The 14,044-nt window shown below is 33.3% G+C and overlaps 1 protein-coding gene across 1 annotated transcript; it reads right to left on the bottom strand.

Moving 5' to 3' along the window:
* Positions 1–6,255: 6,255 nt before the first annotated feature.
* On the bottom strand, positions 6,256–8,927 carry LOC144969696 (uncharacterized). Its single transcript, XM_078908849.1, has 2 exons — positions 8,688–8,927; positions 6,256–8,089 (listed from the first exon to the last, which is right to left on the bottom strand). Exons 1-2 carry the CDS (start codon positions 8,878–8,880, stop codon positions 7,509–7,511), a joined length of 774 nt encoding a protein of 257 aa, XP_078764975.1. The 5' UTR covers positions 8,881–8,927; the 3' UTR covers positions 6,256–7,508.
* Between the last annotated feature and the right edge of the window lie 5,117 nt (positions 8,928–14,044).

The following is a 14,044-nucleotide window of genomic DNA, read 5'->3' as shown; positions in this document are numbered from 1 at the left end:
TGTTGTTGTTGTTTTGGGGTTTGTTTTTTTTTTTGTTTTGTTTTTTAACAAATTAATTTGTTAGTTCTTTTTTTTTTAATTCTTAAATTAATTACCGCTGTATTTTTATTGCCAGACAAAATAATTTTGCAAAACAATGTAATTTTCTATTGTATTCCGTCTAATAAAACAAAACACTTTTATTCAAAAGTCACGACTAATAAATATATAAAATACAACCACCATTTTGGTTTTCTCAACAATTGAATTAGTATACGAGAAATACTCTTCTGAGAAAGGAGAGAGTTGAATTCTAACTAAGTTATAGAGGAAATACGGAAGGGTGGGCAGATTCCGTACTTGCCCGTCCTGAAGCTACTACATACATAAGAAGTTGTTCGCGATGAAGAGGCGGGAAGCTCGGGGTTGGTTGGGTAAAGAGTAAAGATAACACGGTCGTTATTGTTATAGTCTAACGAATGCATGAGGAGAAATTGGTAACATTATTTTGTCTTAATTGTATTGTATGAAGTATTGGCGAAAGCCTACGATTAAATAAACTTTGTTTTTGTTTGTCATATTTTGACTATGGAACTGATACTGATACTTGTCATATCAGACCTGCCTACTTGAAATAGGAAAATAAAAATCGTAGTTTTCAGGGCTAATAAAATCGTAGATATTTTAACTACCCTTTAAAAAAATGACCGGAATTTCGTCTGTTTTGATAGATATCAAATTTTTAAAAACGAGAAAAAATGATTGGAAACGTAATAATGATGGTGATGGTGGTAGTGATAGTGGTAGCGGTGGTGGTAGTAGTAATGATGGTGGTGGTAGTAATGATGATGGTAATATTATTATTGTTATTATTATTATTATCATCATTATTATTATTATTATTATTATTATTATTATTATATTATTATTATTATTATTATTATTATATTATTATTATTATTATTATTATTATTATTATTATTATTTTATTATTATTATTATTATATTATATTATTATTATTGTACGTATTGGTGGTATTACTATTGTTGTATTTTTTTGTGGTTATTAATGGTATCAGTTTATTGTTTGGTTCCATTTACCATTTTTTTTCCACTTTCATGTATGTGGTCATCAAATTGTATGATTTATTGTCGAAAGCCTAAGATTGAATAAACTTTGTAATATCGTATGGTAACCATCATTGTCGACGACATCGTCGTTGTCATCATAATCATCATTATCATCATCATCATCATCTTCTTCATTAACAACAACAACAACAACAACAACACATATTAACAACAAGTACTACAATAGCAATAAAAACAATATCAACATCATCATAAAATTTCCGTCATCGTCTCCACAACTATCATTCTAACCAACAGCATCACCAAAACCACTACCATAATTACATCCTCCTCCACCACCACCACCACCGCTACCACTATTCCAACCACTACCACCACCGGCACAGTCATTCTAATCATCAAGACAGCAGTGAAATGCAATTTGAGCTCTGAATGAAACTCGAGTCATATCGCTGTTGTTGCTTCTCGATTAAAACTTTAAGGTTACTACATACTACTGAAAACCAGTAATGTAACAGAAATATTTATCTCGCCGTTGAGGGATTAAAGCAAATCTTTAATTTTTCGAGTGAACGAAATGGACTTGTATTGTCAAGGTGTTGTCGCATTTTGTCTCGTCGCTTTATTTTTTAGTTGTATTCTCTTTCGTGATTCATTTTTGATTACGTTTGGAATAATTAAAATCTACTGGTATTGTCATTTCATTGTAAATGGGATATTTGTGGTTGAAATATTATTTTTTAAAGGTGAAAAAAATAATAATTTAAAAAAATTAATTAAAAAATAAATAAATAAATAAATAACTTTAAAAAAAATGAAAATATAAATCAAAAAATAAATAAATAAATAAATAAATAAAAAAAACAATAAAAAAAATAAATTAAAAAAAATAAATAATAAAAAAAAAATATATATATATATATATATATATATATATATATATATATATATATATATATATATATATATATATATATATATATATAGACCGAAGCATCTTTGCCCCACCAATGTAAATAGGCTAGAACCGCCACTGTTTCTATCCCACTGTACCTGCTGTGTCCTCTTTCTATATTACTTCTGTCCTTGTCTTGGAATGAAATTACTTTGGTTTTTTTCTTTTCCCTGGCCAGAGTCCTTAGTTGAGAGGGAAATAGTCAAATGTATAGTGTTAGTTTTGAGAGATGATACTTTTTCCTTGTAAATCATCTGTGCAGACGTCTAGTGCTTTTTACTACTTGTTTTGAATTTATTTTGTAAACTTTTGAGTGCATACCTCTTAGTTGAGGTCCTGTGTTTAGGTGATCCCGAACTAAATACACTGATATTGTGCTCTTGGAACTGTAAGCTGATAAATTTTGAAATGGTTATATTATATATGAGAAGGACCAAGGCCCACTATATAGACGGCCTTGGAAGGATACAATTTGAACTAGATTCGTGATAAAGTTGGCCATTTTGTCCATAAAAATCCAACATATTATGTTAATTTCCTATTAACATCACTTAGTAAGAAATAACAAATGCCCCTTTTGAATCATACATATATATGAGGCTAAAATGGTTTGATGAATCAAAATCTGAATGTTATCTTAAAACATAAAAAAACCCTCAGAAAACATGTACATTGGGGTTATCATGGAAGTAAGCTTAGGGACTGGAGAATGGAATTCAATGCCCTTTTGCTGTATTTGAAAAAAATTGCCCGTGTGCCTGTTCCGTCTAAAGGAACGTGCTTCTTGCTTCCCAACCACCGGGTACATGAGCGGAAACTATCGTATATTTACGTGGAATGGAATCTCTGGCGTCTGGAAATGAAAACCAATATCTTACCTCGTGGAGCTCTGGTTTTACAGAATTACTTGTCATTTCTTCTTGGCACTGCTTGACCTTTCATAAATGAATAAAGAGAAGAGGTGGCACTGAAATATAGCATGTGCAATACACTATATCTATCATATGGTATCAAGTCAAAAAATATCATTGAAATAGCAAAATGACATTGCCTCTTATTAGGATTTAATGTAGCCCGTGGGGAGCACAATTAATGATCTATCATGTCAGCTTTGCAGCTTCATAATATTATAGTCCTGTTTTCATTGGTGCTTTCCCCTACGGTGCGCGTTTATTATTTTCTTTCTTCATTCATTTTTCGAAAGACTGTTCTACTTTCACTTTTCTGTCTGGGATACTTATGTTGTATCTGTTTTTCATACACAAAAGTAATCTACTTGAGCCATAGGGTCCATGGAGTCGGAGTTTACACTAAGTCTATAGCATTAAAAGGGCATAAAATTGCTTGCTACCTTTTGGTACAACGATAGTCTGTCTCAAAGTGTCAGATTATTCTTTTCTCCATGTACAGTGAGATCTAAAACTACTAAAAACAAAGGAAAAAAAAAACAAGAAAAAAATAACAACATAAAAACAAACAAAACAAAACAAAAACAAACAAACAAAAAAAACCTCAACAAAACTATGCTCTAGAGACGCTTTTCAAAGACCTACCTTGCCTGCCTGGGGGAAAAATGAAGTCACGAATATACACTTAATAAATTCACTATTTGCTCTTGAAATGATTAAATAAAGCTTCAAAGTCCTGTAGATAAGTACTCTGTCACCAAACTTATCGTTCCAACAAGTAGTATTGAATTTCAAAGATGTATAATATATATATATATATATATATATATATATATATATATATATATATATATATATGTATATGTATATATATATTATATATTATATATATATATATAATATATATATAATTCTGAATGGGGGGGGGGCTTAATAATATATATATATATATATATATATATATATATATATATATATATATATATATATATATATTTAACGCCCCCCTCTCATGTAAACCTCAACACACAAGGGATGAACGCAAAACAAGAAAATGACATATTACGTGGTTCAATCCACCTTTCGACATAAACGTCAGCATAAACATTGGACAGCAGTTCCTGAAGTTAATTGATACACACTTTCCAAAAAACCACAAGCTACATAAAATTATCAACAGGAATACCATAAAAATAAGCTACTCGTGTATGCGCAACATAGAACAAATAATTTCAAGCCAGAACAAAAAAAAAATTAATAAACCACCGACAAGAGCAAAACCCACCCACCAGAAAATGCAACTGCAGAAATAAGGAACATTGCCCGCTAAACAAACAAAGTTTAGAATCAAGTTTAATTTACCAAGCCACAGCCACCGAAACTAAAACAAACAAGCAAGAAAAATATGTAGGACTAACGGAAAATAATTTCAAAACAAGATACAACCTCCACACCTCAACATTTAGAAACACAAACAAAAAAGCATCCACAAAACTCAGCGAACATATTTGGAAAATAAAAGACAACAAACTAGACCAAAACATTTCATGGACAATTATATCTAAAGCAACAGGATACACACCAACATCAAAACAATGTAGCTTATGCCTGGAAGAGAAATATACTATAATCAAACACCCTCATGAAGCCACACTCAACACGAAAAATGAGATGTACAATACTTGTCCACATCGCCGGAAGTACTTGCTAATCAACTACAAACCTACGGAACCACTTCAACAAGCAACAACACACAACTAACCAAACTCATGTAACACACAGTTCTGACGATGGCTGAAAAGGCCTGAAACATCGATGTAGACTGACTCCAACATTGTGGTAAATATTAAAATAATAATTCGCTCCATTGCTACATGTCGAGCACTATTCTTAACATATTTGTATCCAACACGATTCAATATATATATATATATATATATATATATATATATATATATATATATATATATATATATATATATATATATATATATATATATATATATATATATATATATATATATATATATATATATATATATATAAAACGTATTTTTCCTCGTTTTCCATCTGTATTGTTTCAGGTCTAGATGGAGATGACAAGCCTTAAGTCGGCTAGTGCTCATGCGACATGACCAATGCTATCTATACACATGCCGACTCGTCGGGAATCTGGCGTGAAAACTAGAAGGCCCACGAGTCCCGCTGATAGCACGTAACTCTCTCTCTCTCTCTCTCTCTCTCTCTCTCTCTCTCTCTCTCTCTCTCTCTCTCTCTCAAACTTCTACATTTAATGAAAATCAAACGTTGAACACATAAAATAAGATTTGCAAGCAAAAAGTGCAATTAAAGTTTATTTTATAAAAATATACATGATAATAATTTTTGAATGGAAGTGATAGTACGAGCGAAGATGATGATGATGATGATGATGATGATGATGAAAATAATAATAATAATAATAATAATAATAATAATAATAATAATAATAATAATAATAATAATAATAATAATAATAATAATAATAATAATAATATAATAATAATAATAATAATAATAATAATAATTTTTTTACAGATTGGGAGAGAGAGAGAGAGAGAGAGAGAGAGAGAGAGAGAGAGATCAAAATAAATGATGGTATCAGCGACGAATATGATGATGATAATAATACTAGTTTGTTTGTTTTTTACAATGTTTCAAATTAGTTAATACGTAGGCAACGGCAGGCCAATAATTGGTTCAGTTTCATGCAGAGAATATTAATAATAGATGTACAATAATTTATTGAATTAGTATATAATTACTTGATATCAAGATGGCGATGATGACGATGATAATGAGAATGATGAATTTAACTTCTTTCAAATAAAAGTCATACAATAATTATACACACACACACACACACACACACACACACACACACTATATTTATATACAAATACTATAAATACATTAAATAAGACTAACTACACAAATATATTTTAATACTCAAGAAAGGGGTGTATAAGGATGATCATGATGATGATGATGATGATGATAATGACGATGATGATGATGATGATGATGATGATGATGATGATGATGATGATGATGATGATGATGATGATGATGAGGATGATATAGAGGAGGATGAGATTGATGATGATAATATTCAAAATAGACACACACACACACAAACACTCACACAAAAACACTCACACACGCACATACACACACACACACACACATTATATTTATATACAAATATTATAAATACATTAAATAAGACTAACTACAGAAATATATTTTAATACTCAAGATAGGGGTGTATAAGGATGATGATGATGATGATGATGATGATGATGATGATGATGATGATGATGATGATGATGATGATGATGATGATGAAAATTAGGAAGAGGAGGATGGCATTGATGATGATAATATTCAAAATAGATTTTGTATAATGACCAAGCTCATTTCTTTATAAAACTCATTTAAAGTGACAATATTAACACATTGCTTTAGATAAGATTGCATAAATTTGAAGAACAATTCTCATTTATGCCCCCTACAGATGACACAGCAGAAATATGAGAATATGATTGACACAAAAAGCTGCTTCAATAGCAATATGAATAAAAAAGATAGTGGTGGTGACGATGTTGAAGACAATTGATAATATACGTTGGTGAGGTTGATGGTTGTGGTAGTGAAGATAATGGTGCTGGTGATGAAACTGGTGTAACGATGATGGTGATAGATAATGACGATTATGATGAAGGTGAAGTTGGTGATGACATTGATGGTGGTGTCGACAATAAAGCTGGGGTTGGTAGATAATGGAGATATGATGAAGATGAAGATGATATTAGTGGTGATGGCAATAAAGACGATGCTGATAGATAATGACAATAATGATGAAGGTGAAAATAATGGTGATATTTATGGTTGTGATGACAATAATGATGACACTGATATATAGTGACATAGACTACGAATGAAGATGATGATAATGATAATAATGATGCTAATAATTTAAATAGGATGGTGGTGGTAGTGGTGGTGAATAAAGATGGATATGATGATGATCGGAAAGACGATTATGCTGGTAGTGATGGAAAATGATGATGATGATGATGATGATGATGATGATGATGATGATGATGATGATGATGATGATGAAGAAGAAGAAGGTGAAGATGATGATGATGATATTGATGGTGGTGAGGGCAATAAAGATGATACTGATATATTAATGACAATGATGAAGAAAGTGAAGGTGATTGCGGTGATTGCTGATGCTAATATATATTGACAATAATGATTCTGATAGATAATGACAAAGATGATGATAATGAGAATGATGATGATGGTGGTGGTGATGGGGGAGGTAGTGGTGGTGAATGAAGATGAATATAATGATGGTTGCAAAGACGGTGATGTTGGTAGTGGTGGGACTGATGATGATGATGATGATGATGATGATGATGATGATGATGATGATGATGATGATGATGATGATAATGAGGATGATAAATTGATATCCACAAAGAAATAGAGCTGATATAACAATTACTGTGACCTCAGTTTGTTCATCTTCCTTTATCCGACTGCTTCTTCGAATTGAAAATTGAAAATCTCTTCACAAATATATTGGACAGGCATAGAATAGCCTTTACAGGAACACACACATCGATTGCAAATGTCTCTGCAAAATTGCCAAGAATTACGGCTAATCTTGCCCTCCATATTTTTGATTTATTGTTAACAAAGAAACAATATGAAAGGAGTGAAAATTCTAAAAACAACTCGCACGGTGAAGATAAACCATCCCTGTCCCTAGAATTAAAATACTCTGTTAAATCAGAGTTTGGCACAACACACGCTCTGCTTCGTAGTTCCTGCTGTTGGAAAAATTTAGAATAGATGGTGAAATCTGCTACATTTTTGGTTTGTCGTGTAATTTTTCCTAGGGTGGACTTAGAAGGGAGATAAAGGTGACCACGTAAAGAAGAATATAGCACTCTTGACCTCGTGCACCACGAAAAAGCAAGAATTAAATCATCTGGACAGTAAATCCGTTGATTTTTCTGAGAATTCAGGAGCTGAATCTGGCGTTCTATAAATTTCTGGATAGCCTTAGACTTCTCTATTGAGGATTCATTTTCTTCATCTGCAATGAAAAAAAAGTAGAAGATAATGAAATAGACGATACATGATTGGAAACAATGAATTTTATTTTTAAAATGCATTTCAAAATTTTGATTTCATGAATCTATAACGAATCAAAAACAACAGCAACACAACAAGGGTAATAGTTCTTATCATCATCATCATCATCATCATCATCATCATCATCATCATCATCATCATCATCATCATCATCATCATCATCATCAACATCATTATTATCATTATCATTATTGTTATTATTATTATTATTATTATTATTATTATTATTATTATTATTATTATTATTATTATTATTATTATTATTATTATTATTATTATTATTATTGATACTATTATTATCATCATCGTCCTCGTCGTCGTCATTATTATTATTATTATTATTTATTATTATTATTATTATTATTATTATTATTATTATTATTATTATTATTATTATTAATTATTATTATTATTATTATTATTATTATTATTATTATTATTATTATTATTATTATTATTATTATTATTATTATTATGTTCACGTTGATAATAAAACTGACGCTAACGCATTTAAAAATTAAAATAGTAGGTTAACTCACCTTCTAGTTGGGAGTCCAGTGTGTAGAATCGAAGTATTTCTGTAAGTTCACTCCAACGCTTTAAGGTTCCATCTGAGAAAGTCTGGTGTTGGCTTTGTTTAATTCCAAAGAAACCCTCATATTGAATTGACCTGATGCTGTGATCATCGTTCACCTCTTTAACTGTAAAGTAGATACTAAATGAGTGGACCATACCGATCCTAGCACGACTATGAAGACTAAACTCAGAATCTGAAGAAGTCCAACAACACCATGAGAGGAAATCTCTTGAACAAAACAATCTTTAAAGGTCTTTCCCAACTCATTTTCTGTATTTTCAAATAAATCTTTCTTTAAAAAAAAATTGATAACTCATCAATATCCTGACGCCAGTCTCTAAATTCACTTGTCGAATTTAATGTCTGACGAGATGGTGCTGTTTTTCGCAAACAAGAAGGGGGTATTGTATTTGGCCGTTTATTTGGAGGAATAGCAGGTGAAGGATACTTTGATTTCCGTCTCATAGGAGCATCATGATGCCAATGGTTGGCACAGATACCCATATAGTCTGTAACATCACTCGAATCGATTTTATTTGGCAGTGCATTAATCCATATTTGTCTCTCAATTGGATCCGAAGGAAATTTATATACAGTTGTCTTTTCGCCATGTCTATAATTTGAAGTGCAAACAAAAACAGAACATTTTCGAGGCATTTTCGGTTATTATTGATAAAAAAATATGATAAAATGTTTATTATTTGCTTAAAATTCATTGCCGAATCCATTGTACAGGGAAAATGAGCAATAAACAACGGTAATTCACAACTACAACAAAACTTAATGGTCACTCCATGAAAATGAACAACAGAATAAGGGCGATCCACAACTACAAGTGGTCAATATGTACAAACAAGACTGAATTCTTAAAAGTGTGACATATGGCACTACTTGACCTAGGTGATGCTAAGTGTGTGTATGTGTGCGTGTGTGTGTGTGTGTGTGTGTGTGTGCGCGCGCGCGTTTTAGTCTTAAAACTCTAGATTGCTTTGGTATGCGTGCGAGCGTGTTTGAGTAATGTAATTAATGCCATATCATGCAGCTAACCGAGGTAACTCAACTCTCGCCCCTTCCCCCAGTTCAAAAAAACCATGGGCCTTCCAGATTTTTTTGGCCACGGTCGCTCGAACTGCACGTCTCTAGAGTGCTATGGACATGACTTATCAGGTCAGATCAGTTTCGACAGGTGGTCAAGTAATTAAACCACCGGCCAGTAGTCTCGAGGTCGTGAGTACGAATCGTGTTGAAGATACTAGGATTTCTATCTCGAAATCTTGGAGCTTCGAGCGTCTGGTCAACATCACAGGTGCACATTTTAAGGTTAATTATTGCGCGGCCTTGGCTATTTCAATTCGTAATAAAAAAAAATAATTGATTTAAATGAATTAAAAGAAGAAAAAATGAGAAAGAAACATGGACTTATCAAACGGAGAACAAGGAATGACAATAAAAGACAAAAGTAAATAATACGTTATCACTTGTAAGATTCTTTATGGTGCGCTCACAGCAGTTCCTGCTTGAGGGAATTTCCATTCCATACTTACGGAAATGTATCAAAAAGGCAATTACTAAAAAAAATAAAAATAAAAAAAATTTAAAAACATACGAACTTTGGATTGCTCTTTGTAGTTGTGAAATGCCAGCGTGGTTGGTAGTGGAAGTCTGTCTTTTGGGATGTGGGTGGCTTAGACGTGTTGTAGATGACCGATAGACGACGGCTGTGCCTCGCACTAAATTTGCTCAGATAAAGTTGAATAACTGGTTTCCAATTTCAAATATGAAAAATCGTCTCGAAACAGTAACAATTCGGGAGAATTTGATGCCTAAAATTGAATTGTAAGTTTAATTATAACGTTTGAAATATCTATAATGAATATCGTCATTGAGGAAAATGAGTTTTCTTTATTACTCTTCAAAAAATTAAGATACTTTATTTTGATCATTCTAACTTTAAATTCAATTTTCTTCATCTAGTCCATTCCGAAGTAACACTTGATATGCGTATAGAGTAACAAATCGAAAGTGAAAGGAGACTAATCTATTAGGATAATATTTAGTCTTATACTTTCCTCACTACTGCATTCGAATTTATATTTTTTTACAACCGTCTGTTGAAGCATACAGGATTGTAGTTTTGAATTTCCAGTATCTAATTCTCATAATTGCTCTTTCCTGACACCGCCACTGGAAGTCGAGACAAAGTAAAAGGTCAATAAGAGGCTTTGTTTTGAGGGTTGTAAACACGTATTGCACAATATCGAACGCTCCCAATGTAGCTCCAAAGTGTGTATTTCCGTGTCCATAATGTCAGTTGGTAGTTTTTCCTTTAACGGGTCCAGAAAATCAATTTCTTAATTAATTTATAATTTCTCTAATACAACTCGTTAATCAATATAGAATTAAAAGTTTTCACAAAGAGAGCAGTAGTAACAACGATGGTATTCTGGCCTCATTGAAACCCCGAGTCCTACAAATCTGTTTGCTGTTTGATTACTACAGTAAGATTAGAAAAGTCAGTGGAGCAGGCACTTATGTTGGTAATAACAAGAGATGAAGTGAGTAGAAAAGTACCAGAAGACAATGGAGAATAAAAAATTTTCGCGGCGGTGATGGGGTTTGAACCGGCGACCGTATTGGTACGACAACTCCGCCTGGCCGGTGAGAGCGTAACTCTACCGTATGGGCTATCCATGAACCTCTCTATTGTCTTCTGGCACTTTTCTAATCACTTCATCTCTTGTTGTTTAGTAAGATTAGAGTAACATTGACCGTGACTGGAACGGGTAAGTTTCATTTATTTTTGTTTAAAACCCTGCTGGCCTGTCTGTCAAATTTTGGTTCCAATATTCTGGTTGCAATTCTGTTTTTAGCCTGATTGAATGTCTGCCCGTCTGCCTTATGTCTGTTGGTGATTCTGTATACAATGTCTATTCTTTGCTCTATTTGTTGGTTTGCATGCATACGTCCGTTTATCTGTAACTGTTTGTGTTGTTAGTTTTATCTGATTAAATGTATGCCAATATCATCATGTCTGTTCTGTGATTCTGTATACGTGTGTGTCCGTTTGCCTGGATATCTGTTCCTTGTCTATCTGTTTATTTCTAGTTCTGTTTGTCTCTCTGTCTGTCTGCCTGTCTGTCTGTGTATTGCCTCCCGGATGTTTATAACGGTGACCTGGAGCAATCTCGGAAACGCGTATGATGGTATGGAATGTTGTCTGGAACTGGTTGAGTTAATCTACTGAATATGACAAAACGCACTTTTATCATGTTGGCCAAAACAATTTTTTAACTCCAATTATCCCTACTTGTCAACATTTTTAAACTTCAGAATTTTTTCTTTAATCTCAGGTTTAAAAATCTTTGATAAGTAGATTGTCAACTTGATTAATTGATATTTGAAATCAAATATTCTGGCCATAATGAAAAAAGGCGTTATTTCAGTATAAGGTAGGGATGCGTTCTGGTGTCTGGTGGGATTATTATTGTCTATGTATTATCATCGTCATTTTGGCTGATAATGTTGTTATTGTTGTCGCTGTAATTGTTAATTTGTTACCATAAGGACGATGAAGTCGAAAAAGTATGAGGAGGAGGAGGATGAGGGGAGGAGGGGGAGGAGTAGGAGGAGGTGGAGGAAAGAGAAAAGGGTGAAAAGAGAGGAGGTTAAGGTGGCCGTGGAGAATGAGCAGGATGAATGGGAGACGATGAGGGAAGAAGAAGAAGAAGAAGAAGAAGAAGAAGAAGAAGAAGAAGAAGAAGAAGAAGAAGAAGAAGTGATGATGATGATGATGATGAGATGAGGAGGAGGAGGAGGAGGAGGAGGAGGAGGAGAAGGAGAAGAAGAAGAAGAAGAAGAAGAAGAAGAAGAAGAAGAAGAAGAAGAAGAAGAAGAAGAAGAAGATGATGATGATGATGAGGAGGAGGAGGAGGAGGAAAGAGAAAAGGGTGAAAAGAGAGGAGGTGAAGGTGGTGAAGGAGGTGAAGGTGGAATGGGAGACGATGATGGAAAAAGAAGAAGAAGAAGAAGAAGAAGAAGAAGAAGAAGAAGAAGAAGAAGAAGATGAGGAGGAGGAGGAGGAGGAGGAGGAGGAGGAGGAGAAGAAGGAAAAGTATAAGAAGAAGAAGAAGAAGAAGAAGAAGAAGAAGAAGAAGAAGAAGAAGAAGAAGAAGAAGAAGAAGAAGAAGAAGAAGAAGAAGAAGAAGTTAATTTGAATCGATCCTTAAACGACAATAATACCCACACGCCTTTGAAGATGGCCAGTGTCGTGATGTCTAAGCCACCACAAGCGATAATCATCCTGTCAGTTTTACCAACCTCCAACAAATCAATGAAGAACCCATCAGCCTCGACAAACACGCACAACCTTTGAAGTCTTCTCAGAATTGCTGCCTTTACCATCTCTAGTTTCAAGTATGATGAATATGTACTATGTCTTTCTTAATAAAACACTCAGATGCAGCAAATACTAAAGACCTTTCGTCTCGAACTAGGCATAGTAACTAGTACTGCAATATCGGTGAGAATGGATTTTTCTTAACTCGGAACACGAGCGATGGATCTCGTTGTTGTCACTTTGATCTCATTATGCTGCTAGCTGTTTCTTCTTCATTTCGCCTGTTCTGCTAATGCCACTCTGTGTTTTCCACATATTTTCCATTTCCACTTTCCAATCAGTGATGCCAATACTCTGTCATCAGTCCCTAGTCCTTATCATCAGCAACACCGGCGGCAAATCAGCCTCTCTTCTTCTTCTTCGTCTTCAACATCAAAGAGAAGGCGGGGTTTCATTTTTTAGCATTATTATTACTGGTTATGCGGGAGTGCGCGAGAAGCTTAAGGAGGAAGAGTGGGAGTTGGTTAAGAAGAGAAAGAGGAGGAATTTTGCGAAAAATGAAAAAGAAAATTGAAATACCAATATAATTATTGCATCTTTCAAAACTATAATCAACCATTACCATTAATCCGCTTCTTTCAGTTTATTTATTTTTTTAAAAATCTCCTCGTGTATTGATGCAATCTTTTATTAGATCAGATTCATCACCAATGGCAGGGTGTTGTCGTTGTTGAGTTTGAGAAAGAAGGTTTAAGTCTTTGATGTCAAATGAGGCGTTAGATTCCTCGAGGCAATTTTTGTTATTGTTGTTATTCGGCGTGAGTCGTGCTGATTTTCATCAAAGATATTTTCCCATTTATTTGCTTTCCCAATATGGTTATCTTGTCTTTCTTCTTTATCAAAGACTCTTGAGTTCGAGCGAATAATCCCGGCCAACTTATTTTTAATCACGATTTTTCAAAACGTATGTTCTTTCCAAAACA

The sequence above is a fragment of the Berghia stephanieae genome, chromosome 3 (genome assembly GCF_034508935.2).
Source record: "Berghia stephanieae isolate SIO BIC M18660-M18661 chromosome 3, UCSD_Bste_1.3, whole genome shotgun sequence".
Lineage (NCBI taxonomy): Eukaryota > Metazoa > Mollusca > Gastropoda > Nudibranchia > Aeolidiidae > Berghia > Berghia stephanieae.
Note: the sequence above shows the minus strand (reverse complement) of the source record. Positions and strands in the feature narration are given on the sequence as shown.